At 41.1% G+C, this 25,521-nt stretch overlaps 2 protein-coding genes across 2 annotated transcripts in view; both read left to right on the top strand.

The window, feature by feature from the left end:
• Nucleotides 1-8,680, top strand: part of rab2a (RAB2A, member RAS oncogene family) — a 30,876-nt gene extending 22,196 nt beyond the window's left edge. The window contains exons 7-8 of the mRNA XM_012882808.3: nt 1,748-1,816; nt 6,788-8,680. Coding sequence (XP_012738262.1) covers nt 1,748-1,816; nt 6,788-6,883 — 165 coding nt within the window. The 3' untranslated portion in view covers nt 6,884-8,680. The remainder of the gene's footprint in view (nt 1-1,747; nt 1,817-6,787) is intronic.
• A 13,157-nt stretch (nt 8,681-21,837) lies between these two features.
• Nucleotides 21,838-25,521, top strand: part of chd7 (chromodomain helicase DNA binding protein 7) — a 92,886-nt gene continuing 89,202 nt past the window's right edge. Inside the window, exon 1 of the mRNA XM_012882796.3 lies at nt 21,838-22,175. The gene's annotated coding sequence lies outside the window, so the exon portion shown is untranslated. The remainder of the gene's footprint in view (nt 22,176-25,521) is intronic.

The raw sequence follows: 25,521 nt of genomic DNA, 5'->3' as shown, positions 1-25,521 counted from the left end.
AATTCAATGTCAGCTCTACGTTTACTGCACAGATTTGCTACTGAACTAACAGAAATATAATAATCGTTATTTATCATTGCAACTATTGTGAATCCAATTAAAATGTCTCCTCTGCATTTAAACCATCCCTTAGTAAGCAGTTGACTGCCACGGTGCGGCGCCTGGGTAATATTCTGGGGCTAAGGGTCTTTTTCAGGGACCCAGAGTGGCAGTCTGTGGGATTCGGACCGGGGAACTTGCAGCATTTCCAGGATGCAAGCACCTTTCTTTAACCACTAATCCACCACTCCCTAATGTGTAACAGTAGCTTTACTCAATCCCATGCCACACTATGCATGTTCTCTGTCTGTGCTGATGAAGATTTACTCACCTCTGCATGTCGTCTCCTTAAAGGCTCCAACAGATGGCACTATGTTTCTGAATGATTCAGCTAATCGTTATTTGAAAACATGAGGGTTCTCAGAGGTGGTCAAGGTTATTAATGTTGGAAAAGAAAAGAACAGAACAAGACACTGATGACTGAGTAAATATAATTAAATCCCTCCAGATGCAGTAAAAGGCTGTAAAACCTTTAATCCCAATACATGTGCAGTACACAAACTAGTGACATGTCCATAGTAATGCACATACTTCATAGACATGACAGGGCATTTCTTCATGCCTCGACCAATTAACATACATTCAGAAACTGTCTGATAACGAACGCGTGATTATGAAATAGGATAGATTATGACCCCTGATCAAACAAAATGGCTCAGAACGACACACCATTACATTTCATTTTACAGTACAGTCATCAAATGTTAGAGTAGGAGCAAAAAGGGGACACTAGCTGATGCTGGAGGAGTGCAAAATGTCCGGTGACGGTACCTGGAAAAAGTTGGGTGTGAACTGACCAAAACTAGAAATGTTGAAAAATGGCAAAAGGGCAAAATGACCAGGTTTCTGTTTGCCTTCAGTCTTCATACTAAGCTCGTTCAACCATCCTTTTGTCTCACTGCATACTAAATATGTTTGTTTTATTTCTTTTGTGAATAGAAAAGCAGTGGATGCTTGAGATGTGTTCTTAATTATTACAATTATATTTTCTCACATGGAGCGTTTTAAGACTACATTTGTTTGTTTTTTTTTTTCATTTTATTTTATAACCAAAACGTATCCCTCCTCTCATTTTGCACGTTATCTGCCAATAATGCAAGTCATTTTGTGGCCTTACGAAAAGTTCTGCATAATCTGATGGGTGCAAATGAAAAGGCGCGGAGCACGTAGACACAAACTAAAACACGCGTGTGCTCTCACGACACACCGGCTGGGGTTTATTGCTGTCTGCAGGGCGTGTTTTTCCACATGCATAGTTTGCGAATGTTCAGCAGCTAACCAGGAAGTCTGCATTACTTTACTGACGGTTGCCACACCCAGATGAAATATTTCACAAAACAAATCGCACATCCCGTTCAATAAAAGCCGGACTAGTGTTTTACTGTGAAAGGTTCAGGAGTCGGTGAGGACGTTGTTAACGCGGCATGACATAAATTGCAAAGTCCAGGGTGCTGATGTTCAAAGCCCTGCTGGCTACTAAAACTCCCTCCAAATTTGTATTTTTCTTTCCTAATGAGACCAATGAAAACAACTATGTTTAAAAAAGACATCTCCGAAAGAGCGGTGCAGACTTATTTCTAGGAGTCGGCGCGCGAATATGAATCGAATCTCTTTGCTTCATCTGTCTCGCTTCCTGTCTCCGTCTCAGGCTTTCATCAACACAGCCAAGGAGATCTATGAGAAGATCCAGGAGGGCGTGTTTGATATCAACAACGAGGTAAAGCACACTAAAACCCTCTGTTTTTCTTTCTTTTTCTTTTTGAGCTTCTCTGTTGTCGTCCTCTTTATTAGGGGCCTTTCTTCCTCTCTTTCCCAGTCTTTGTTCTCTTCCCTCTTTCTCTTGAGCGAGGATTTCCAGCTGTGTGTGTGGTTTGCCACGCTCCCTCTACCCTCAGAAAAAGAGAGGTAGAGCGGGGGGAAAAACCCTCTCTTCTTCCTTTGACTCCAGCCAAGCAAAACTCTGTGTTCCTCCTTTCCTCTGCTCTATTTTCCACTCTTTTCTCTCTCTCTCTCTTTCTTTCTCTCTTTCGGCCTCACTCTCTTGGCATTTTGCCAGCTCATAAATTCCTCGCGTCCCACAAGGTCTCGGTCATTCAGCAAGAAAACAAACACTCACTCAGCCAGTCAGCCTGTAAGCTGCCTGTCAGCCCCGTCACTGTCAGCCAAATTTCTATCTATGGAACAGCAAAGGAGGCAGAAAAGTTTAGTCGCGCAGCCAGTCATTGAGCTGAAATGTTAATCCGATTACTTCCACATGAAGATGGTCAGACCCAGAGCGAACTGCGAGTTAGAAAAAAAATGAAGGGCGTGCAATACATTTCAAACCTGCATCCAGCCAATAATTAAATGCTCCCCCGTAGAACAAAAGTGCTGACTCTACTAGGAGCCCTGGATCAGAAATGAGTTGGCGCTGACGAGCCTCTCTCACCTCAACTGATGGTCCAGAGTTAATTTTTGTTGTTGTTGTCGTTCAGCCGCAAGGAAGCAGTTGTTCGGCAACGACTATATCAACCTAACTTCTTCATTCTTTCCATTCTTTCAGCCTTACGCTCTTATCTTTAGGCGCTGCCCAGTGTTGTTTGCAGTTTTAAGGCATTCTAGATGTCTAACGTATCGTAATGACCTGCGTCGACGTTGAAGTTAAAAGCAGAATATCTGGGCCAGAACTTCCTAAAACTGCTGATCTAGATTTCACATTGCTTATGCGTCACTGCGAAGCACAGTTGCATACTGCCACTGAAGCGCTTTGGCACACCCCTTCAGCAAAGAATGGACAGCAGATTTACATCATGCCACGTCTTTCATCAGCACTAGCTTTTTTTTTTTTTTCTTAATCGGTCAAGCATTTATGAAGAAGGAGAATATTCACTGTTAGGTTCCCTCTAGCTGGTTTCCAACACCAGTCCTTTTTGAGTCACTGCATTAATTAAATGTTCCCATAAGTGGTTACACTCTTGGTTGGCTAATCGGTAATCAAGTTGGCAAGCTCTGCAACCTGTTAAGGCACAGAAAGTATAGTTTCTGTGCCCATGTTATCTAAATACATAAGTCGGTCCCGGAGTATGAATACAGGATTTACTTAATTAGGGGCAGAATTCAAAACCAAGGTTCCTACTTTGTTCCAAGTCTGGACAATTATGGAATTTGATCACTTTCCAGGTCTGCATTATTTTTATATACATAAAAAATTCATTTTTGAGTTTTTGGCTGAGAGCCTGTACATAAATGTACAGTAATTGTATATATTAAATAATGAAGAAGCTCCCTTTACATGTTTTTTTTTTTTTTCTATACCACTGTGAACTGGACCTGGAGTTCTTATATTGATGATGATCAAGGTCAGGTCAGATGCTAAACAATGCACTGAAAAAAATCCAATTTCTTTCATTTTTACTAAAAAAAATTGTCAGAATTGAGGTTCAGATGCTAAAAAAGGTGAACTTTTTTTATCCTAATGCTTCATTAGAAGCCAGCTTCACTTTTATTTCATTATTTGTGGAACATGCAAAAACAAGCTGTCCTCAAGGTAAATGTTTTTTTTATGATAATCTCTAAGTGTAGACTATTTAAAAAAAACTGCATTCTGAAATGAAAGAAAAAGAATCAATGTTCTAAAAACAATGTTGCAATCAGAAAATAAGTAACTTTTCTATTTGCTAGCCCTCAAACAAAAGGCTAGTTTTCGTCCATCGTTGGACTTTTCAAATGTTAAACCTACAAATACAGAAAAAAAAAACTAAAACCAACAATAACGCAACATTTAAATAGATGCATGCATAAAGGAATAGCAACGCATGAAAGAAAGAAACATACAGACCATGATAGGCTTTGTGAGCTGGTTTTATTTATTGTATTTAAATTACATTAATTTGTTCAGCTGGGAGTTAGTTTCTGATGCCATACTATTTCTGATCTGGGTCCTCTTTAAATGAAAGGGAGTACACGAGATGTTTTGCATGACATCTCCATTGTTATGGCTCCCATACCAATAGGTTTTAAAATAGTTTTCCAGAATTCTTTTGGAACAAGGCCTTAGTATGAAACCAATGTATGTAAAAGCATCATAGCTAGGGACATTAAACCTTTTTCTTGGCAGCTCATAATCATTAAAACCCCTAGTATCACAAAGTATTGGAGAAAATAGACCAATAATTTGAAGTGACACCTCCCCCACCTGTTGCTGTGCATAGCTGCACAGCTAAATAGGTCAACCAAACCCATTTACTTCTAAATGTGTTTTGTGAAAATGTGAAAACTGTTGGTTTTCTGTTTTTAAATAAAACCAGCTTGGTCATGTTTTTGTAAATACTGTGGTACGGTAAAACGACGCAATTTTTACCCGGTATTATCATACCTATGGAAAAACTTACCCCGGCCCATTCTCACTCCCACTATTTGTCCTTTCAACAGCTCCACAAATCTTTACAATCAGATAATCTGTGTAATGACAACATCATCTGCATAGATTTGGCATTAAACATCTTTATAGCTTATAGGTAGGTCATTTATACAAGAACAGCAATGGCCCAAAATTAGAGCCTTGTGCTACACCCATTATACAGTTTGGTAAGGTTTATTTTCTAGTGTTTAGGCCTCTATGCACCAACTAACACATGCAAGCTATTGTAGTTAACCATGTGTGAATCTAATGACTGTTTCCACATGTGTTTCGGAGTGTACTTGGCCCTTTAGCCAGCAAATGCAGGTGTTGGGCAGACAGTGCTATGGTGGGCCGCTCAGCGTTTTTGTTATTAGTAACAGTTAGACGGAGTGAAGGCAAGCAGGCCGGCCAAACCACATCAGCTGACTGAGCTCCGAGAAAAAGGGAAGCCCCACCAGAAATGTTGGCAGGCGCTACGAGAAAACACACACATGGCCTTAGCTCAATAAATGTGATTTAAAGGCATACAGTGTTTCCCAGAGGCACGGCTGCTACCGAGTGTAGGAGGAGAGTTGCACTGGGAGGGGAGAGATAAATATATACAGACAGAGAGCAAGTGAGGCTGACTCTGTGCTACAGCCACACAGGGAGAGAGAGAGAGAGCTGATGAAATGCAGAGAGAAAGTGAGCACTACAGCTCAGAGAGATGAAAGTGTCTCCCTACCACCCACCTGCCTGCCTCCTTCTCAGTTACTCCTCTTTTGTATGTGCTGTTCTTTTTTATCCCGTTGTCCTTGAGTGCTGCTGCTGCTGGTGTTTCCTCTGCCTTTGTGCAGCACGGCAGCACCTGTTGCGTCCTCTATGATGTGATCTAATAGAAAGCCCCACAGACACCGTGCACTCTTAATCTCACCATGAAAGCAATATCAAGCGGTCATTCAGACATCTTTCTATTTAGTTAGCGAGTGTAATCGCACATTTATGTCTGTGCTTTCAATTAATGTGATTCTTTGTCACGGTTAACGCTTTGTGAGCTTGCTTTGTTTTTAATTAGCACTGGAGTTACAGCATAGTAAAGTGCAACCGGAGCTGTTAAAAGCTCAACTTCTGGCCAAATGAAACTACTTTTTTTATTTTTTTTTTTACTTTTAATGTAACCCTATGTTGTAAAATTGTATAGTAGAAAGTGCTGCTTGGTTGTGATTTTGAAATGACTAAATTGTGCAACTGAGAAGTCTCATTTAAACATCTGTTTACCATTTCCAGTCCTCTTCTGCACCATTTGCTATATATGCAGCTCATCAATTATAGATTGGCACATATTAGATAATTATTGAGCAAAGGTTGGATTAACTGCACAGCGTGTATGACTGAAAGGTTGCCGTTCTTCCTCTTCACCCAAATTTAGAACGAACTGCAGCTAATTTAATCTCGTCCAGATTATTTTAGCAAAGCCATGTCCACATATTGGCTAAGTTTTACTCTTGTGTTGCACAAGAACAAAATGTTATTTTATACAGACTTCATGGTCAGGATGTTATATCTACAAAATCAGTGTTTGTGTTTTATTTTTTGCTTTACATTAGACATTTGAATAAAAGGTTGTTTACAAAATGCCACACCGACAGTACAGCTGTCGGTGTGAAATGTCAGGTAGCATCATGTGGGGGACGCCCGGAAAAGGAAGCTGGTCAGAGTTGATGGGAAGATGGATGGAGCTAAGTATAGAGCAGTGCTGGAAGAAAGTGTGTTGGAGACTTGAGCCTGGGTTGGAGGTTCACCTTTCAGCAGGACGACACTCGATATGCAGCCAGGGTTTACTTCACAACTGTGTCCCTCACCGTAAAGTTAGAAGTACCTGGCAGTAGAACTCATCCTAGAAATACTTTTCTTTTTTTCTCTTTTCTTAATGTACTTAAGTAAATCTGGTTTAGATCAAAGCGTAGTTGCATGTTAGAATGACGTTTAAGATCAAACTCAGATCTGATTGAGATTTGAGTTGTTCATCACTTTGGTCTGGCTGCTGGACACACAGTATTTTATATTTTTATTTTGACTAGACTCTAGCACATAAATTTGCTATAAACTACTTTGGTTTGTTGCGTTAAAGGGACAAAATGTGCAAAAGTATGAATATTTTTCCAAGAAACCGTATCTGAGTTTTAAAATGGTTATTTGCACCAAGAAAAGGAGCAATGTTGTGTCTATAAAATGTCAGATTTTAACCCCAAGCATCAAGATGAAGGTAGGTTTTCCTCCCCAGGTGAGCTCTTTCTTACGTTTTTTTCCTCTTCTGTCTCCACACAGGCTAATGGTATTAAGATCGGACCCCAGCATCCCACCACCAACTCCCCACTGTCCAGTAACCAGGGAGGCCAACATGCTGGAGGAGGCTGCTGCTGAAGGCCCACAACGCACCGCCTCCTCCAGTCCTCGCCCTTCCTCCTCCTCCTCCTCGCCCTCTCCAACCCTCCGTCGCGTTTCTACAGAACTGTCCAGGCCCACTAACAGTTTAACTTCTCTCTCTCTACCGCTTCATTCGTCCATCCATCCATCCTGAGTGTCTTAAGCATCCCTGGATGAGGACAGAGTCGGCCTCGCCTGCAGATTTACACATTTATTTCAGAAGTTTTCCCACTATTGTTTGAAGATTTTAAGCATTTGAGTAAAAACCCACAAACGTAACGCAGGATTAAGTCCCCCCCCCAGCAATTTAATAAATGTCCTCTTGATTTACATGGATGTTGGTATATTGCAGGAACTGAAACTCACTAAGAGCTGTCATTGTCTGCGGTGAGCTGGCTTTGTTAGAAACTTAGCACTCTTAACGTCTGACTTTACAGAATAAACCCGGCACCATGTTGTGTCTACACACACACACATCCTTACGCGTTTCTACAGACCGCGTTGATAGCAGGACGTGTTTCTACATGCTGAGTCAGATTTCATGCTGTGCCTGTGTGCATAGGGACAGCACAAATATTCCAGGATGTCAGTTTGTGATGTGTTGGAGGCGTTCGAGTCGCTCTGTATTATTTGTATAAAAAAAAAAAGAGAGATGCAAATCATGTCATTTTTGTCCATGCTTTCCCCTCATTATCTTTGTCACGTTATTGTCCTCCTGCAGTCTTTGTGTCCTCTTTGTCAGCTCACACATGTTTTTTTTTTTTGTTTTTGGTTGTTTGTTTTTTTTGTATTTCCTAAACACTAAAAAAAAAAAAAAAAACCTGTTAAAAAAGTGTTTTAAATCGTCTGGGTAGAGAATAAAAGACCAAACTGTTGAGTGTGAACATTGATCCTTTTGGAGCAACAGAAAAGACGAGCAGGAAAGTTAAAAAAAAAATGCTGAAGGGTTGTCGAGCGGTGGCTGTCGTTATGAAGTGAAGAAGAGAAAGGAAAACAAATGAAATAAGAAGTTAAGACTTTTTTTTTTTATGTATTTATCAGGCGCATTTCTGTGTATATATGGCTCTTTAGGTTTCTTTAGCTGTGTTGGCTGTTGAAGACGAAGCGTGGCATGTTCTTGTGGTCTAGTTAAGTCTTAGCCAGGGTCTTGGGAAGACGCTGCTCAGGGCCTTCAGCTTTTTAGCATTTTGAACAATTCTCATTTAAACCCGAAGAAGCTCACCCCCCACCCCACCCCCGGTACATTAGGGTTGGAGGTGCCCTTTATTTTAAATGACAACTTTGAATGATAACAGGCTGTTAACAGGACCGAGCAGAGGGAACCCACTGTCCCTGGTGGTGGTGGTGGTGGGGGGGGGGGGACACTTTGACTCGGACTGAAAATGTCAGAGCATCTTCCTTTTAAGCGAGCTAAGATTTCCATCCTGAATTAGCTGCCGGATATATAATGTGCTGTTTAGAGCTTGATCGGTTGCTGCAATGTTTTATTTTTATTTCTGCTTCATAATCTTCGTAATCAGCCCTGTTTTTACGCTTATATGGCCATTCACCCCTTCACTTTATCGCACTTTTTTTTTTCTTTGCCAGACTGCAGTAACAACAGCTCTGTACTTATTTTTTAATGCCAAAATATCGTGTTTACCTGTGTTTTTATCAATATGGAGGTGGGCTGGTGCAAAACACCTACTCTGCCCCCTGTAGTCTGACCTGAAATCAGCTGTCTGCCTTAACTTCCACACCCCCTGCCCCTCCCCCTGAGAGACCTGGACAGCTGCAAAAAAAAAAAAAAAAAAAGAACCAGAGCGACCCTTTATCTGCAGATAGGCATTTCACCACTAACGAGTTAGTCGCCGCTGCGTTACACATGCATAGACGCGCACTTTGGGAGATTAATCTAGAAAGAGGCCTGATTTTGAATTTTGTGTATGAAATGGGGCATTTGAAACAAATCTATACAGCATTGTTTCCTTTCCTATCCCCCTCCAAGCGTGCACACACTAACACAGCCTGCATACAGTATATGTATGCATGTGTAGATGAAGTATACATATTTTTCTGCTTAACCAAGCTGTTTATTCGGGGGGGTTGTTTTGCTTTTTGTTTTATTTCTCTCCAGGCTAACTGTATAACTTTTGGGTTTGACATCAGTGCGAGTGAATCTTATTTTCCTTGGCAGTGTGTTCTTCTCTAATATTAGTTTATTTTTTAAATTCCTTGATATATTCAAATGGTTATTAATCTTATTCTGATGCTGACTATCCTTTGTAAACCAACATGTAGTGTGCGCGCGTGCGTGTACGTGTGGACCCACAGGGGTTACAGGGGGAGGATCCAGCCAAACCTGATGTATCTATCTATCTACCTACCCACCTACTTATCTATCTATGGATTGATCTATCTTATGTATGTGGTCCTCCTCTCTCTCTCTCTTTCTCTCTCTCTCTCTCTCGCCTCCTCTTTCTGCCTCTCCTCCTTCCCCTAAAAGTTATTTGCTGTGTTTGTTCTTTGGAAAAAATAAAACCTAAAAAAAAGGAAAAATGAAAATGCTATCACAATAAACTATAATAAAACATTCTAAACTCTAAACCTGTCATTTTGATGGTTTGTGGAGATGGAGAAATATTGCGTTTTAGGAGTGGGGGGGGGTTGCTGAAATTGTGTTTTCTGTCTCAATTTTTTCCCCCCCCTCCTCAATCCATTAAGCTGCAAGGTTTCCACATGGTTTCTGACTGATTCAGCCATTAAAATGAGGAGGAAATGACTTGTGCACTCTCGGAAATGTGCCGTTCGACCTTGAGCCGTCATGGAGGTTGTATTCCCAGATGAGGGTCGGTCGGACCCGGAGACTGCTTAATTAGTGAAACGTTTCTGAAACACGTATGTGGTCAAGAATCACTTGCACGATCAGTGGTCATGTGCGATTGTCCTTTGTTTACCACACTTTATCACACCTTTACAACATGTTTACAGTTTCACTGTTTTGGGCGTTGGTCAAACTTGATGACTCACGCTGTTCCAGGCAGACTTTTACACTCACCATGGGCCTGAATGTCATTAAGGGGTTTAATGGATGCATTTGACTTGTTCTGGCTAGGATGATCGTACAACTTACCAGTTGGGCTTTAAAAGCAAACATTGGTTCCACAAATTTGAATTTGTTTTGTATTTTCTAAACGGACTCAAACGCAAACAGAGATGACATGTTCGTTAGCAATCGGCTACTCAATTATACACCTTTTGTTGCCACCAACACACTTCTGGCATAATTCTGGTTGCACATTTGACAGCTCACCTGGCTAGAGCTCATTTAAACCAGTTGGGACAGCAAAACTCTGACCCAGACTTATTCTCAGAAGAAAGGAAATTAGTTTAGATGTTCCAGAAAATTTAACAGCCACAAGAAATGAGCTTGAACACCCATGTCACAGTCCACATAGAAGCAAACATCAAGCATGGGTTAAGCAAGAAAAAAACAAATGGATGGCGGGGGGAAAAAATGTCCTTACCCACACGGAGTGCCTTCTGAAGAAATAATATTTGATCTGACTTGAATGAATAACGTCCGGAGCCATCAGGTTAAGGCTTTTAAATCCAAGAACTGGCTGTGAAGCACGGTGGTGGTCGTCTCATGCTGAGGGTGTCTTCCTACCAGTGATACTGGTGCCTTATGCTAAGGGGATGGAATAAGTAAAAAGGAATGACCACCTTCAAATTCTACTTCGACAATTGGTTGGTTAAAACTTGGAGATAACAGTTCTAACGACACTAAAGGTATTCAGTCTGACTTTTGAATGCACATACCCCGCAAACATTCAGCTGCTCAAATGACCATGTCTTAAAAAGCCAGATCTCTTTCAGGAAGTTTGGCGATTTCCATCATAGAAGTAGTAAGAAAAATAAATCCACCAGAATTATGCCAGAACCTTTTCGATTGCTACAAAAAGAGTGTTCAACTTGCCTTTTGACCAAGTATTCATGCGGGTCTACATATTGTGGATTTTTAAAAATCGGCAAAATATTTTGATTGTTTTTGTAATTGGAAGAAAAAGGGTTACAAAAATTATGAACAGTCCAAAATTAAAGATATTAATGCTAACATTGAATATATATAAACTGCTGATTGGTTCATTGCTCAAACTGAGCATTATGGTGCCATAATCATATTTTAAAGTAAAAGGTAAGCAATCATTTGTTTCTCTGAGAGATTTTAGCTGCAGCAGCAACATTAGGTGAAAATTTAGCAACAACCCTCTGCATTCTGCGCCTTTTTCTTATGTGTTTCAACCAAAATATTGGAGCTGCTAATGAAGGATGTTTCTCCTTGGTTTGATGTCCGTAGTCAGTTCTGCCCCAGTGATCTCTTTAAAATCTGCTCAGACACGCTTGGGTCACTTGGCTCCTGTCAGTATAGTTCAAATTACATTGATCAGTTTCAGTGAGACTTTCAACTCGTATTCCAGGTGCTGATTAATTTTACGTTTATCATGAATAAACGAATGGGATAGTCAAGGTTGGGGAGTGTTTGTTTTTGCTGGCACTTGAGTTGGAATATAAGGTTTATTGTAAAAAAAAAAAAAAAAAAAAAAAACTATTGCAAAAAGTCAATATCTAAGATTAATTGAAATTTGGACACATTGTTTAAATTGTCCAGGTACAGGTGGGTCGTATCAACTCAAAACAAGGTTACATTGCTTCCTAAACAATGATTTAGATTGTAGGTTGTAAAAAAGCTTTTATTAGTATACAATAAAGCTTTGTTTATTTTTGTCTAGGGTAAAATTGAGTTGTTTAGTCCCATTTTCCCCCTCAAATAAATATAACTATTTAGAAATAATTTATTGGTTTGCAAAAGAAATGAAGTGATTTTGCCATTTTAGTTCTTCTCTCCTGTAAGAAGTCTTACACTGCTAAACCAGTCGGTAATTTTACCAAAAGCAAAGGAAAAACATGTGTAAACAATGAAAGCAATGCTTAATAAATTCCACTTGACCCCCATGACTTCAGTATCCTGATATTGTTCATTCATATCAACTATTGCATTGTCATGATTTGCAGGAACACTTGAGTAGAGCTCAGCCCTTATTAATGTCCCGTGGACCTCTCTAACCCCTTGCAGTGGGAAAAGCTAACGCATAATTAATAATGTTATTGGCAACTGTAGATCTGATAATTGTTCCTCTTAATTCACGATAGACCGACAGCAAGCACAATGGAAGGGAGTTCTGTCATATTTTCAATTACAGCTGCAAGAAAGACCATTTGGAGGGTTCCTCACACTGTAAAAGGAGTAATGGGTTAGCAACGTCATAGATTTCCAGGTACTATGGAGCTACTATGAGAAATCCACAACTCTAACTGCAATTTATTTATAACATCACCATAGTCCTACCCGAAATGAAAATGCAAAAAGGACAGGAGATTGTGGATGTGTAGAAACAACAAATCCAGAACAAGTTTGGAACAAACAAATTTGGCACCCCTCAGAAAATGTCGCTCTCAGGTAGCTAGGTGACAAACTGAGATAAAAAGCTGAAGTGTAGATTCATTATTTGCTTCCAGGGCTTTTCTGAACACTCAATACTGCCACAGTGTATAACACCTTTCAGGGTGGTTGTTTTAAATGACAGAGGCCTCAAGAAAGAGATTTGTCCAAATAATGACTCCCAGATTAATGCGGCCCTCCCAACATGGGTAAGCAATGGACATTAAACCGACATTGAAGAGAAAAATAGGAATTTAATCAGGTACTTCAGGAATGTTTTAGCTGTTGATTTAATGGTATGTCCTCTGCCACAGACTAACAACTCAGAACATCTGAAAACATCACATATTCCTAGACCCAGGCTATAGTATGTACAGGATGACTCTTGCTTTAACCCATAGGCACATCTGTCATGCATCCTGCTAGCTACACGCTGAAGTTTAGCTACTATAAAAAAAGGGACAGTGCAATTAATAATACTTTTTTATCATTATTATAACCTACCAAGGACAAGTCGATACAGAGTTAACCTGAACATTTGATGATTAGAACTTCTTTGTAAATTTAGGTGCTAATGCTAGCATGCTAATATATGCTAAGTAGGTTTTAGCATAGCTTCAGTTTGTCAACATATTTTCTTTTTCAGAAAATTTACCAGGTGTAAGAGAGATTTTTGTTCAAATAATCATAGACCCTAATTATAGATTGAGTGAGTTTTTGACTCTATGAAACAGCAGGGAAATGGAGAACAAATCAGATTCAAGACATTAGGTGCTAATGCTAGCATGATAATATATGCTAAGTAGGTTTTTATAGCTTCAGTTTGTCAACATATTTTCTTTTTCAGAAAATTTACTAGGTGTAAGAGAGATTTTTGTTCAAATAATCATAGACCCTAATTATAGATTGAGTGAGTTGACTCTATGAAACAGCAGGGAAATGGAGAACAAATCAGACTCAAGACATTGTGGTTTGCTGGCATGTGTTTACCTGATGTTTTTCTCTCATTAAAATGGTAAACCAAATAGTAAAAAGAAAATCAAAAATATCCAAAATGTCTAATCAATGAGAAATTCAATTCAATTTGCTAATATTTTATTAATCCCAAAGGGAACTTGAATGTTATAGAAACGTTCACTATCCAAACGTATCCATTGAGTCATTACAGGTTATAGCTGTAGGAAGGATGGATCTTCTGTAGCACTTTGTGTTGCAGAAGATTTGCTGAAGTTTCTTATTAAATTTGCCTTGATGTTGGATTACTGTTGTGATAAGGATGCTCAGAATTGTCCATTATATTCTCCTGTTACTATTATTTATAATTTTTATTAATGAGAACAGAGCCAGACCTGTTTATAAGTTTGTTCAAGCCTTTAAAATCATAATATATGCAGCACCTTGCTATAAACACTGGAAGATCTAAGATTACAGTCTGATCAATTCTCCTGGTAGACAGGGTACTGTTGTAGTTCCAGTCCAGTCTGTTGTCCAGGTAAACACCCAGGTGTTTATACTCCTCTACCACCTATATTCTTTCACCAGTGATGGAAATCATGTTTCAAATAGGCTTGCTCTGCCCAGAAATCCCAATAATTTTTTTCCTTGTTCAAATTCAAAATGTACTAATTGTTCCCATTTAGTGCCACCATGCGCTTACCAGTTTTCTGTACACAGCCTTATGTTCCCCTCAGATACACCTGATAACTTCAGTGTCATTCAGGTATTCCTGCAGATGACAGGACTGACTAGTACTGAAAGTAGAGGGTGAAAACAAATGGTGAGAGCACACTCCTGTGTTGCTCCGGTGCTGCTAACCACCTGGTCAAACACACTACTCTTCAGTCTCACCAACTCTGGTCTGTTTGGAAGATCCCTTTTTTTTTCTTTAATAGAATCAATTTATGTTTACTCGCAACTTTTTATTTGTTTATTTTTAACTGTACTGGAGACAGGAAAATCAAATTTTCCCACAGGATATTAACATTAGTAACATCTCTCGTGTGACATGAAATGTTACTAATTGAAAAAAGTGGTAAGAACAGTTATTCAGTGCAATACAATTAAAAAAAAACTTTAGAACATTAGAAAATAATAAACCCTTTCGCAGTCTTTCTACATATAATATGACATTTATTGTTCAGACATTATTTTTAATATGATTGAGTGAAGCTGAAATAAAGTTAATCTACCCTAGCAGGATTTTCTTGACTTTTCCACATTTGCATTTTTTAGCTAAACTCTTCCTTATAAGAAGTTACAAATGGTCAGAAGGACGTCATTGTACAAAGGTATCAGTCAGGAAAAGAACACAAAAACGGTTCACTGGAGACAGGCATCAATAATTGGATAAAATGTGATATAACCCTGATATTCTTTAAACTTGATATTTCTCCAAAATGTTTGAAAAACATGGCAATCGATCAGAGATGGAGGCAAGGGGCCCACATCTCCTTCATATGTTTTGAAATTTCTAATTGGATTAATTTTTACATTTATGTCACACCATTTCCTCCACATGTCAATGCTAAGGAGACAAAATGTATATATATATATATATAGATAGATACACACACACACACACACATATATATATATATATATATATATATAAGCCGATAATCATACCGGCTCAGACTTCGCCCGGTCAAACAAGGTTTGCATCAAGTGTTGAGGGACCAGGGCACTGCTGTGACGACAAACGGGCTACTGGAACACGGAGCCAAGGACACAAGAAGACAATAAGGTACTATTAGAATGCTACTACACCAGTAACCCTAGCCAGCGGGGCTACGTCAAAAAAATTGGGGGAAACATGGATGCTTCAATACCCACAGTCTAAAACTAACAGCAAAACAGCTTGTAACTCAGTGTTCCAACATTCACAAACGGCAACTGCTTATAACGACACATTGAATAACAACACATGAGTGCTACGGCAAGGGGGAGCCAAGACACAAGGTCAGATGGTGGGGTTAACATCAACCCCCCCATAGATAGGGTATCAATCCCCAATAATGCGAGAACAACTGAATGTGAGGTTGACTGATCTGAGAGACAAGATCATGGATAAATTAAGAACACGTCAACCCATGAACCTTGGCAAAGGTAATATTAAAAATGACCTCAATGGACATGTCCACCATGGAGGAGAAGGTTGGAAGCCAAAATCAAGGCAACATGGAAAAAAGGAAGCCACTTCTCAGAACTCCAGAAGGGTGCATCCAGAAAGGCAGTACTTCCGAAATACAAAGAGATACCCAAATCTGAGGCCCTGGAAACTGCCAAACAAAGACTCCAAGCCTTGGCCGGCCCTCTGAAGAGGTACACAAAGGAGATAGAAGCCAGATGAATAAACATGCTGTTCTCCACTGAACCAGCTAAAGTGTACTCCAAGTGGCAGGGAAATAATAACAAATGAGCCAACCCATCAAGGCAAGAGACTGAGCAATACTAGAAAGGGTATATGGGAGAAAGTAGGTATCTGGCTTTATTGTAGTACTGCCTGACATAACAATCCGCAGTGGCAAATAGATCTAACAGCAGACCACAATAATCTCCCTGAACAAAGGCCAGTGAACATCACAATGGCAGACATCCACTCTCAGGTATGAAGAACTGGAGAGCACCAGGCCTGAACATATCCACGCCATGTGAACCAGGGCACTGTAACGACAATTTCAGGCACATGGCGTGACCTCCATGTGCCTGCTCAAGATAAGTGGGCACATGGATCAACTCATGACAGATCAACAAGCTGATTTATCTCCATGAGCGCCCAGTAGCAAAATAAACCAACTACTGAAGAATGGGATCCATCCCAAAGGGCTGACCGAAGGCCGAACATTCTTGATAGTGAAAGACCCCTCCCCCAACCAACCAATAACCTGTCTCTCCACAACATGGAAGCTCCTGTCAGGCGTCATAGCAGCTAAAATAAGCAGCCACATGGATCAACACATGACAGAAGCGCAGAACATTAATAAAAACACCAGAGGACCCAAACACCAGCTGCTAGTTGCCAGAACAGTTGCGCGAGACTGCAAAACCAGACAAACAAACCTGTGCCGTGCCTGGGTTGATTACAAGAAAGCCTATGACTCATTGCCACACGCATGGATCCTGGAATGCCTGAAGCTGTACAAGGTCAACAGCACTCTGAGAGCCTTTATTGCAAACTCCAAGAGGCTGTGAAAAACCACCCTTGAGGCCAATTTGAAGCCAATTGTGTAAATCTCCATCAAACGGGTAATGCTCCTTACCCTCTGCTGTTCTGCGTAGGCCTGAACCCCCTCAACTAAATAATCAATCAGAGTGGCTAAGAATACCAACTCAGAAATGGGGCCACTATCAGCCACCTCCTGTACATGGATGACCTACAGCTGTATGCTAAGAGCGAGCAAGACATTGACTCGCTGATAAACACCACCAGTATCTACACCAGGGACATCTGGATGTCATTCGGGCTGGAGAAATGTGGCCGGAAGGTGACAAAGAGAGGGAAGGTAATCCACACAGAGTGGATTTCACTCCAAGAAGGGAGAATAGCAGATGTTGAAGAGAATTATAAGTACCTTGGAATACCACCAGCAAATGGCAACCACGAAGAGGCTACAAGGAAAGCAGCAACAGTCAAATACCTGCAACGAGTAAGGCAAGTTCTGAGAAGTCAGCTCAATGGCTTGCATGGGGACTGGACTGAAGGACAGCACCAAAGCACTGGTCATGACAGCACACAACCAGGCCTTGAGAAACAGAGGGATAGAGGCCCAGATCTACTATACCAGACAAGACTCCAAGTGTAGACTATGCAAAGAGGCCTCAGAAACCATCCAGCATCTCAGAGCAAGGTGTAAGATACTAGCAAGGAAGGAATACATGGAACCCCATAACCAAGTGGCTGGTATAGTGTACAGAAACATCTGTTCAGAATACCAACTGGAGACAGTTCCCCCAGGTCAAAATGGGAGTCATCTCCCATGGTGGTGGAGAATGACAGAGCTAAGATCCTGTGGGACTTCCAGATACAAACAGACAAAATGGTAATGGCCAACCAACCAGAGACTGTGGTCATTGATAAGCAGTAGAGGACAGCCATAGTGATCGATGTGACCACTGGAGAAATACCAAGGGCTCAGGAAAGAACTAGAAAGAGCCTAGAAGGTGAAGACAACAGTAGTGTCCGTGGTCATCGGAGCACTCAGGGTAGTAACCCCCACTCTGGAGAAGTGACTCCAACAGATACCTGGAGACATCTCAGTCCAGAAGAGCACATATATCTTGATGCATCTCAATAATCTGGGTAGAAAAACAATATAGTTTGTGTTCAGACTTTAATTAGGCCACTCCAAAACCTTTACTTTGAATCACTGTCCTGGGAGATAAACAAAGTACAAAAGAGTATAAAGGTAGAGGACGATTTTTCCAGAAATGAACGTAAGAAACCCCCAAGCTCCCTTTTAAATAACTGCTCATGCAAAGACTATCCTACCTGCTCATCTGCTCCTCAGGGGGATTGCATGAAAGAATCTCCTAAATACACTCTGGTCTTATTTCTTTCTTCTAAGGCCTTCCTCTTCTTCTCATAAACTTGTAAGACCGTTTGCTTCTTGCGAGTCTCAGTCATGTTCAAAGTATATGGAAGAGCAGCGGAGCTACAATGAACGGCTAACACTGAAGCTCACCAGATACATACACACTACAAGTGTGCATGTGCACCAAGAGGTAACTAACAAGGAATGAGTACGGACATTGGTGTTGCGGGAGCACGTCACAACGATTGGCATGTGGGACAGCGAATGGGGCATTCCTCAAATGACGTCAAATGACTACATTTAGAACAGGCAGTGCACCTGTGTCGCGGCCATCTTGTGTTCGGACAAGCTGTGTAGAGTGGTGAAGCAGACAGCACTGTCCTGAATACTGCATCAGCAGATATAATGGTAACAACGAAACACTGCTGCTTCGGTGTCTGCCGGGGTGACTCTTGATATGGCCATAGTGACCATGGTGATCAAACAACCAGACATCTGTGACAGACTCAAGAAGGTTGTTTTTTTTTTGTTTCAGCAGACAGTCACACGACAATCTAATAACACAAAGCAATTATTATTTCCGTGGGACATCTCCAAATGACCACAGAGCCGTTTACTTTCTGAGAACGGGTTGTTGAGGGATCGATCGAGTTTAAACAGACGTGATTATCCATTAGCCAAACGTCCTCTATCTGTTCAAACAACCCCGTGCCGATGTGTTAAATCTTCAGTTTTCACCCGCTAACTGAACGATGACGTAACGACCCTCTTCTTTTTCTCTGCTAACAAAAAGAAAACATCTCTATTTTCACGTGTAGATGGTTGGAAATGAGACGGAGCGGCCTGGATTTGCTCTCCCTGCTGCATGCACGCTCCTGACGCTGGGGACACAGATTCTGGCGGGGATAACTCGGAGAACCAGAGCAATGAAACCACGGAGTTGGTTAACGTTAGTTGGAAAGTTTAGGTTTATATTTTTGTTCGGAAAAACACTGCAAATGGCTTGGCTAAGCCTAGCTCACACACTTCTGGAATGTGTTAGCTACCACACAGCCCAACCATACTTCTAGCAAAAGAAAACCTCACTTTTCCACTAATACAGCTTGTTTCTGCCAACTTTCAGGCCTCTACATTTCAACCAACGTCTCAGTTGTTCCATGCTGTGCTTCTCGACTGAAGCATGTTGAAATGAAGCTCCTGGGACATCCTCATCTTCCAAAATTAACTGGAGTTGATTCCTGGGGGCGGGAGCTAATCTGACATATTTGAGAAATGCCCTATAGATAAGATGATTCTCCCGGATCTCGAAGCCGAATAAAGATTGTCCACTATACCGTTAAGATCACAAACCAATGGCTGGACATTCGCCATCAGGGCTTTCTGTCCAAGAGCAGATTTCATCATTCCATCAATTACCACAAAATGACCAGATCTTGCAGCAGCAAGACAAACACCAGACCATTACACCATCATCACAATGTTGGTATGATTCTTTATTTCAGCAATGCTTTTTCAAGTTTTACAGCAAGTGTAACAAGACACACAACTTTATAAAGTTCCTCTTTTGTCTCGTCACTTCTGAAAATATTTTCCCAAATGTCCTTGAGATTATCAAATATTTTTAGGAGATGCGAAACTGGCCTCTGTGTTCTTTTTGTACATTTATTAGATCGTTTTTTTGTCGATATCGGAGTTTTAACTCAACACTTTTTGTCGACTATCTAAACAAGTAGGTAGAAGAATATGCAACCATACTGGGGCGTTCTTATGAAATTTGATATGCTTTGCAAAAAGAAGGAAGTTAAAAAGTAGACAAAGAGATATGAGAGTTAAGACAGGCTGTGTATTTGTGCATCGGAGAAAAAGTGTGTGCGCGCGCATGTGTGTGTGTGATGTGTTTGTACGTGTCTTTCCTAAGGCTAGGTTAATATGATAAGCAAATTAGAGATTGTGTCACGGTCACGGAAATCCGCATTACTGCAGGTCCCTCATATTTTTGCAATACACATCATCATTTCATCACTTTAGATTGGTCAAACGTGATAAGAAAATTCTCTGTGTTCTTCAAACAGGGTTGTGCCACTTCTGCTCCAGTCGGTGAAGAAAGCATTTGTTCTTCTTTATGGTGTTCATTTAATCTCCTGTGATGCTTAGTCAGTATTTAAAATGCCAGGACCCGTTTGCTGTTAATGTCTCAGGGTCCTATATCAAACCTAAAAAAAAAAAAAGTGAATGTGATGATTTGAGAAATGCTTCGACTGTTGATCCTGTCAACGTGGAAGATAAAAAGAATACTTCCCTACAGGACAATGCTCACTTACATGCTTGTCTTGGGATGTGTGTGTTGAGATCGCCGAGTAAATCTCCTAATTTTACATGCAAAGCCTTGTTTTTAAAGTTGGACGAAAGGTTCTGTTCACTCTACGTTCAATCTGGCTTTATATTTTCCCTTTTTCATTTTATCTGGTCCAAGTAGTGTTCTGGGCCCCCAGCCAGAAAATTCCTACAATAGATAAAAGCCATCACCATGTTTGACCATGCGTAGAGCACACATTCAAATTGCCTAATGAGAGACTTTAATGCAGGTGGGATTTAAATATTGTGTGAAATTACCAAAAATTAGACAAATCAAAAGAATCAGAGCCCGCTGCACCTCTACCGTTTGATTTGAACAGTATTTTAGCCCCAAAGGCAAAAACACAAACAAACCCATCCACACAGGATGATTTGCTGTCACCATGTATGACTCTAGGGATGGTAATAATGAAGTGGTGCTAAGAGCACAAAAATTAGTGAACCTTACAAACGTGAAAACATGCTGAGTCCCAAGGCGCCTCCACCAACCTAGCTGATTCAGCAATAGAGGGTTAGTGGTAGGATTGAAAGGTAAACGTTAAGATCGGAGATGTAAAGTCTTATTAAATCAGTTTGACTAAAGTTATTTACTTTTGTTTGAGTCTAGATCTTCTCTTCTCTTTGTCTCTCTCTCTCTGGTCTGACTAGTGTTTTATAAATTGCAGGTTGAATGTAACAAAAATAGGTAAAAAGCCAAGGGGGTGAATACTTTTGCAAAGCACTGTACAAATTCTGTGAATTTAGTAACTCATACACACTTAGAAAATAGTGTTTAATTGACTTCTGTTTAACAAATTACCGCTTTAAAAAAAAAGCGTCATGCTTCAGACTTGAAGGGAACTGTGTGAGGATTGATGAGAAACATTACAAAACGTGGAAAACTTGAAAGGGTCTGACAACTTTCATAATGATCTGTGTACAGTGGTATTCCCCAATGCACGGAAATGGACTTTGATATGTAAAGTTGCTGAAGTTTCCCTTTAAGGTCAACATTTCCATGCATAAATAATGCATGTGTGGAAAACCGATAAGAAATCAATATTTTGTCTTTGAACGTTTTTCATTCTTAACCTACCTATCAATATGAGCTACAGTTTCAGTGAAATATTTCTGGTGCGACGTAGTTATGCTGGTAAGTCTAAAGACATAAATAGGCCTATTTCAAGTTCTCTTACCGTGTGGTTGATTGAGCTAATCAGTAAGCCAACATGCGGGTGAGGTTTACCATAGTAGTTTCTGAATATCTTATAGCTATAGTATCACTTTCAACAGTAAGAAATATTTAAAATAAATGTATAAAAAAATACATGAAAATAGGAAACTACAGAAGATCATACATTATATATATATATATATATATATATATATATATATATATATAATTTCTGACAGAACTGTGAAATCAGATAATTATGCGAGTTATATGTTAAGCATTCATTTTCTTCAACACCTGAAATCCCCACAAAGAAGCACGTTGCGTTTATTTTGCATCCCAAAGCTGAAGCTCAGAAAGAGCGTCAGTCGGGCACGGCAGGGTCAGTGACCGCGCACGCCGCCTGTTTTTCTGTATGAGAGGTCCTCGGGAGCGCGCCCCCCCTGGCCGAGGAAGGTGAGCGAGTGTCTGGAGGGGAGGACTCGGGAGCGCGGCCAGCCGAGGGATCGATCGGATTAAACTCGATTTGAGTGAAATTAACACAAAGGAGAGAAGAGCAACGCACACTAGCCGGCGAGGTCGCGGATGCGAGATACGCCGCAGAAATATTTCCTGAAAGAACAGCAAAACTTGAACTTTTTCCCTCTGTTTATTTATATTTCGAACTGAAAAAAAGGACCACGGTGGATTTTTTTTTTTTTCTCAAGCAAGCGGAGATACTAACGAGGAGTTGATTTGATAAAAGCCCGAAGTGACCGAGCTTGTTGGGTAAGCTAACAAATGCCTCTTTTTTTAATAAGTACATTTACGATTTTTTCCCCCCCTCCTCCAAAGCACGTTGCAACATGAATGAGATGGGATCGCAGTATACGACGGTTTGGAATTAAAACAGTTTATATCGTCTCTGAATAGTAAGTTTTCCAGACTTTACGACGCAATCGGACTCTTTAACCCACAGCGCGGTCGTGTTTCCGAACCCGACGGGCATTTCCTTCGGGGCTAACTCGCAGGAAAGCCTGATTTCGGTGGCTGCTCGTTCGCTCGGCGGCCGTTTTTATCCCCTCATTTTTTTTTTTTTTTTTTACACCTAAAGTCATTGAAGGTCCACGAAGCTGCCATGCCGACATGCTAACAATAGCAAGTTTAGCTCTGCCACCCCCGCTGCACCGCTCGCGCACACAAGACGCGCAAAGCGGTCCCACTAGTTAGTTGAAAAGTGGAAAGAAATATTCCCCCGGACGGCGGCGGCGGGGGGGAAAAGAGCTCGTGTGTGTGCCCGAGTCTTTGCCCTGACAACTTTGTGAATGGCCTCGGCGGAGGTGTTGACTTAACTCCGGGTTTTAAACGGTCAGCGTTAGCTCCGTTAGCTAATTGTGTTGAAGCTTCCAGGAGACACGAGGTGGCTCGCTCGTAGAGGTGAGTCACTGCTGCTGCTGCTGCTGCTGAATGAGCGGAGCTCTCCGAGGGAGATTCCCAGCGGACAACGCTTGGCACACAAACCCAAACACGCTTCCTGCCACTTTACTGAAACATTTATACGGAAAAGTTTTCAAATACTGACGTTTCCCCCCCCCATACACACTCACACGGTTGCCGTTTTTTTTTTCGGCAGAACCGAGCAGCGAGAAGTGTTTGTAGTAGTCGCTAGTTTTATTGGACGGAGGAGAGGAGCAGCAGGAGGAGGAGGAGGGGGGAGAAGCTGTGAGGCCAGGCGGTCACTCCATATAACCGTGTTTTTAAACGTTTTTATTTGCAATAGTTCGCATTTAAAACGACGCTTGGTTTGGCCCCGGCGAGGCGAATGTGCCCGCGTTGCGCTTTGAGGCGGAGGGGAAGGAGTTTTTAAAGGGGGCAAAGCCCGAGATGAGCGAAGCGTTCCCTGGTCCGGAACGACGTGCGAAATGCCGCTGATAGGCTAATTAGCCGTGCTAGCCGCTGGAGGCTGGCCCAGCGCTAGGACACAGAAGTTCAGCTAGCCTGCTAGCCCCGCTCCCATCCTCATTGTGTCCAAACCGGGACCACTCATTAGCCCCCCCCCGGAGTTAGCTCCCAACCAGCTCGGGGCGGTTGTGTGTCGGTTTGGACAAACTAGGCAACTTTAAGCTTCTCCTACCTCACTTTTTTTGTTGGTGCCGGTGTCAAAACACAGACTTTACATCGAATATCCTACTTTTTTCAGTGCTTCGGGGCTTTTTTTTCGTTTATTACACGGTGTCCAGCGAGATAAGTTTAGGAGCCGTCGCGGCTACACTTGTTCCTCGGTGTTGTGGGGGGGAAAAAAAAACCCCGGAGCACCTGCGAAAAGCTCCCCGGCTTCACCTTTGTTACAAAACGGCGCGTTTTGCACGAGCCGGAGTGCAAAAGTTGCCACATTATCTAACGCAGTTTGACGTGGGTCTGTTGCGTTATTCTGCCATCTTTCTCCTGTAGTCGGTCAACTTGCACAATGGTCACTTTATCGATGTCGCGCTGTAATTTCAGGGGGTAAAAGAAGGGAAAAAAACAACAACAACACGTTTTTTTCGTCGTGTCACTTGCAGCGTTGATATTTGTGCTGCTTTATTTTCCCGGCTGCTGTTCGCCGGAGAGCCTGGAGCCGCCGCTACCCCCTCCACCTTGTGTCTGTGAGCCAAGATGGCAGCTAGTCATGTTTAGCGGGCCACAGAGGGAGAGATAAGAGGGCCCCGACCACACACACACACACATACACACACACAGCACACAACAGATGTTTAGCACTATTTTGTCTCTCCCCTGTTTTTTTGTTGTTGTCCTTTTGTCCTCCTTTCTTGTGGTTTTGAAGGAAATTCCCCCCTCTTCAGGCAAAAGTTAGTTTACTGAAAAGTTGTAAAGAAAATCGAGGCTTTTGATGAAATGTCCTGGACAGTTTGGCCTTTTTGTTTATTTGTTTGAAAATAAAAATGAACAGATCCGGCTTTTCCCGACCAATAACAATTTCCAGTTTCCTTTTTGAAGTATGACTGTGACTATTTAGATTTTTTTTTTTTTACCCAATATTTTCCTTCGGAGTCAATTCTTCCACCTCCACCAATCTGCTCTGCATGTAGCATAATTCTGTTATTTTTTTGGTCAGTTTTCTTTACATTTATTTGTTGAATTAAAGCAAAGTTTTACAGAAGTTAGATGGTGTGAGTCTCGCTGCTTTGGGTGTGCGTGGAAAGGGTCTAAGTCAAAGGGATACCGGTATTCCCCAGAAAAAGACCCAATTGGTCTTTATTTGCAAAACAAAGAGAAGATAGAAAATGTGAGTTCTTTCACAGAAAAAAAAAAGGATTTATAAGCTTGTCCTCGTTTTTGCTTCAAAGTATATGTCCTTAAACTCTTGTCAGGTTTTTATTAAATTGATGAATGTTTGTTTTCAGTTGTTACTTTTATGTGTTTATTTATTTATTACAGAAAAAAATAAAACAACTTAATTTCCTTAATAGCATCCGTACACAGTTGCCCACCTGCTGTCAAAATATCAGATTGAAAATGTTCCACTTACCACAAGCATGTGGTTTTGTTGTTGTTTTGCGGCCTTCTGAGTTTGGGAAGGACACAAAAACAAGTTTTGACCAGATGACCATCAGTTTGTCATGTTTTTTTTTGTCAGACACTGCTCCCTGTAGTTCTGACCTATGAATCATTGGTGTGATCAGTGTTGATTATTTGAAAGTTGTTCATGTTTTCAAGAGTGCGTGTAAATTCTGAAGCTGTAGCGAAGCGGGCCTTTGACGTCAGTGGAGGTAGAAGGACCTTTAAAGTTTTTTTTTAACTCATTCTGACGTTTGTTTTGGCGCTTTATCCTGGGCATTTCTCTTCCCGTGATCCAAGATTGTGTATATTTTCTCGATCATTAAATGTACGGACGAGGCCAGGGTCGTAGGTTGAGGATGACTGCAATGTTTAGCGCTAATCTAATGTTAGAAGAAACTCAGTATTTGTAAATGCAAAAACAGACATGAGAAAGGATTCAAACGTTAGAGGTTGTGTTATTGTGGTTCATTAGGACGTCATTAAGTTCTGTTTTGCTGTCACCCATTGTGGGATTTTTGTAGAGACGCGCTGATCCAATACCCGGATCGGATATCGGCTCCGATATTGACTAATT

The sequence above is a fragment of the Fundulus heteroclitus genome, unplaced genomic scaffold, assembly GCF_011125445.2.
Source record: "Fundulus heteroclitus isolate FHET01 unplaced genomic scaffold, MU-UCD_Fhet_4.1 scaffold_94, whole genome shotgun sequence".
In the NCBI taxonomy this organism is placed as follows: domain Eukaryota; kingdom Metazoa; phylum Chordata; class Actinopteri; order Cyprinodontiformes; family Fundulidae; genus Fundulus; species Fundulus heteroclitus.
The sequence above is the reverse complement of the archived record's forward strand: the minus strand, read 5'-3'. Positions and strand labels throughout refer to the sequence as shown.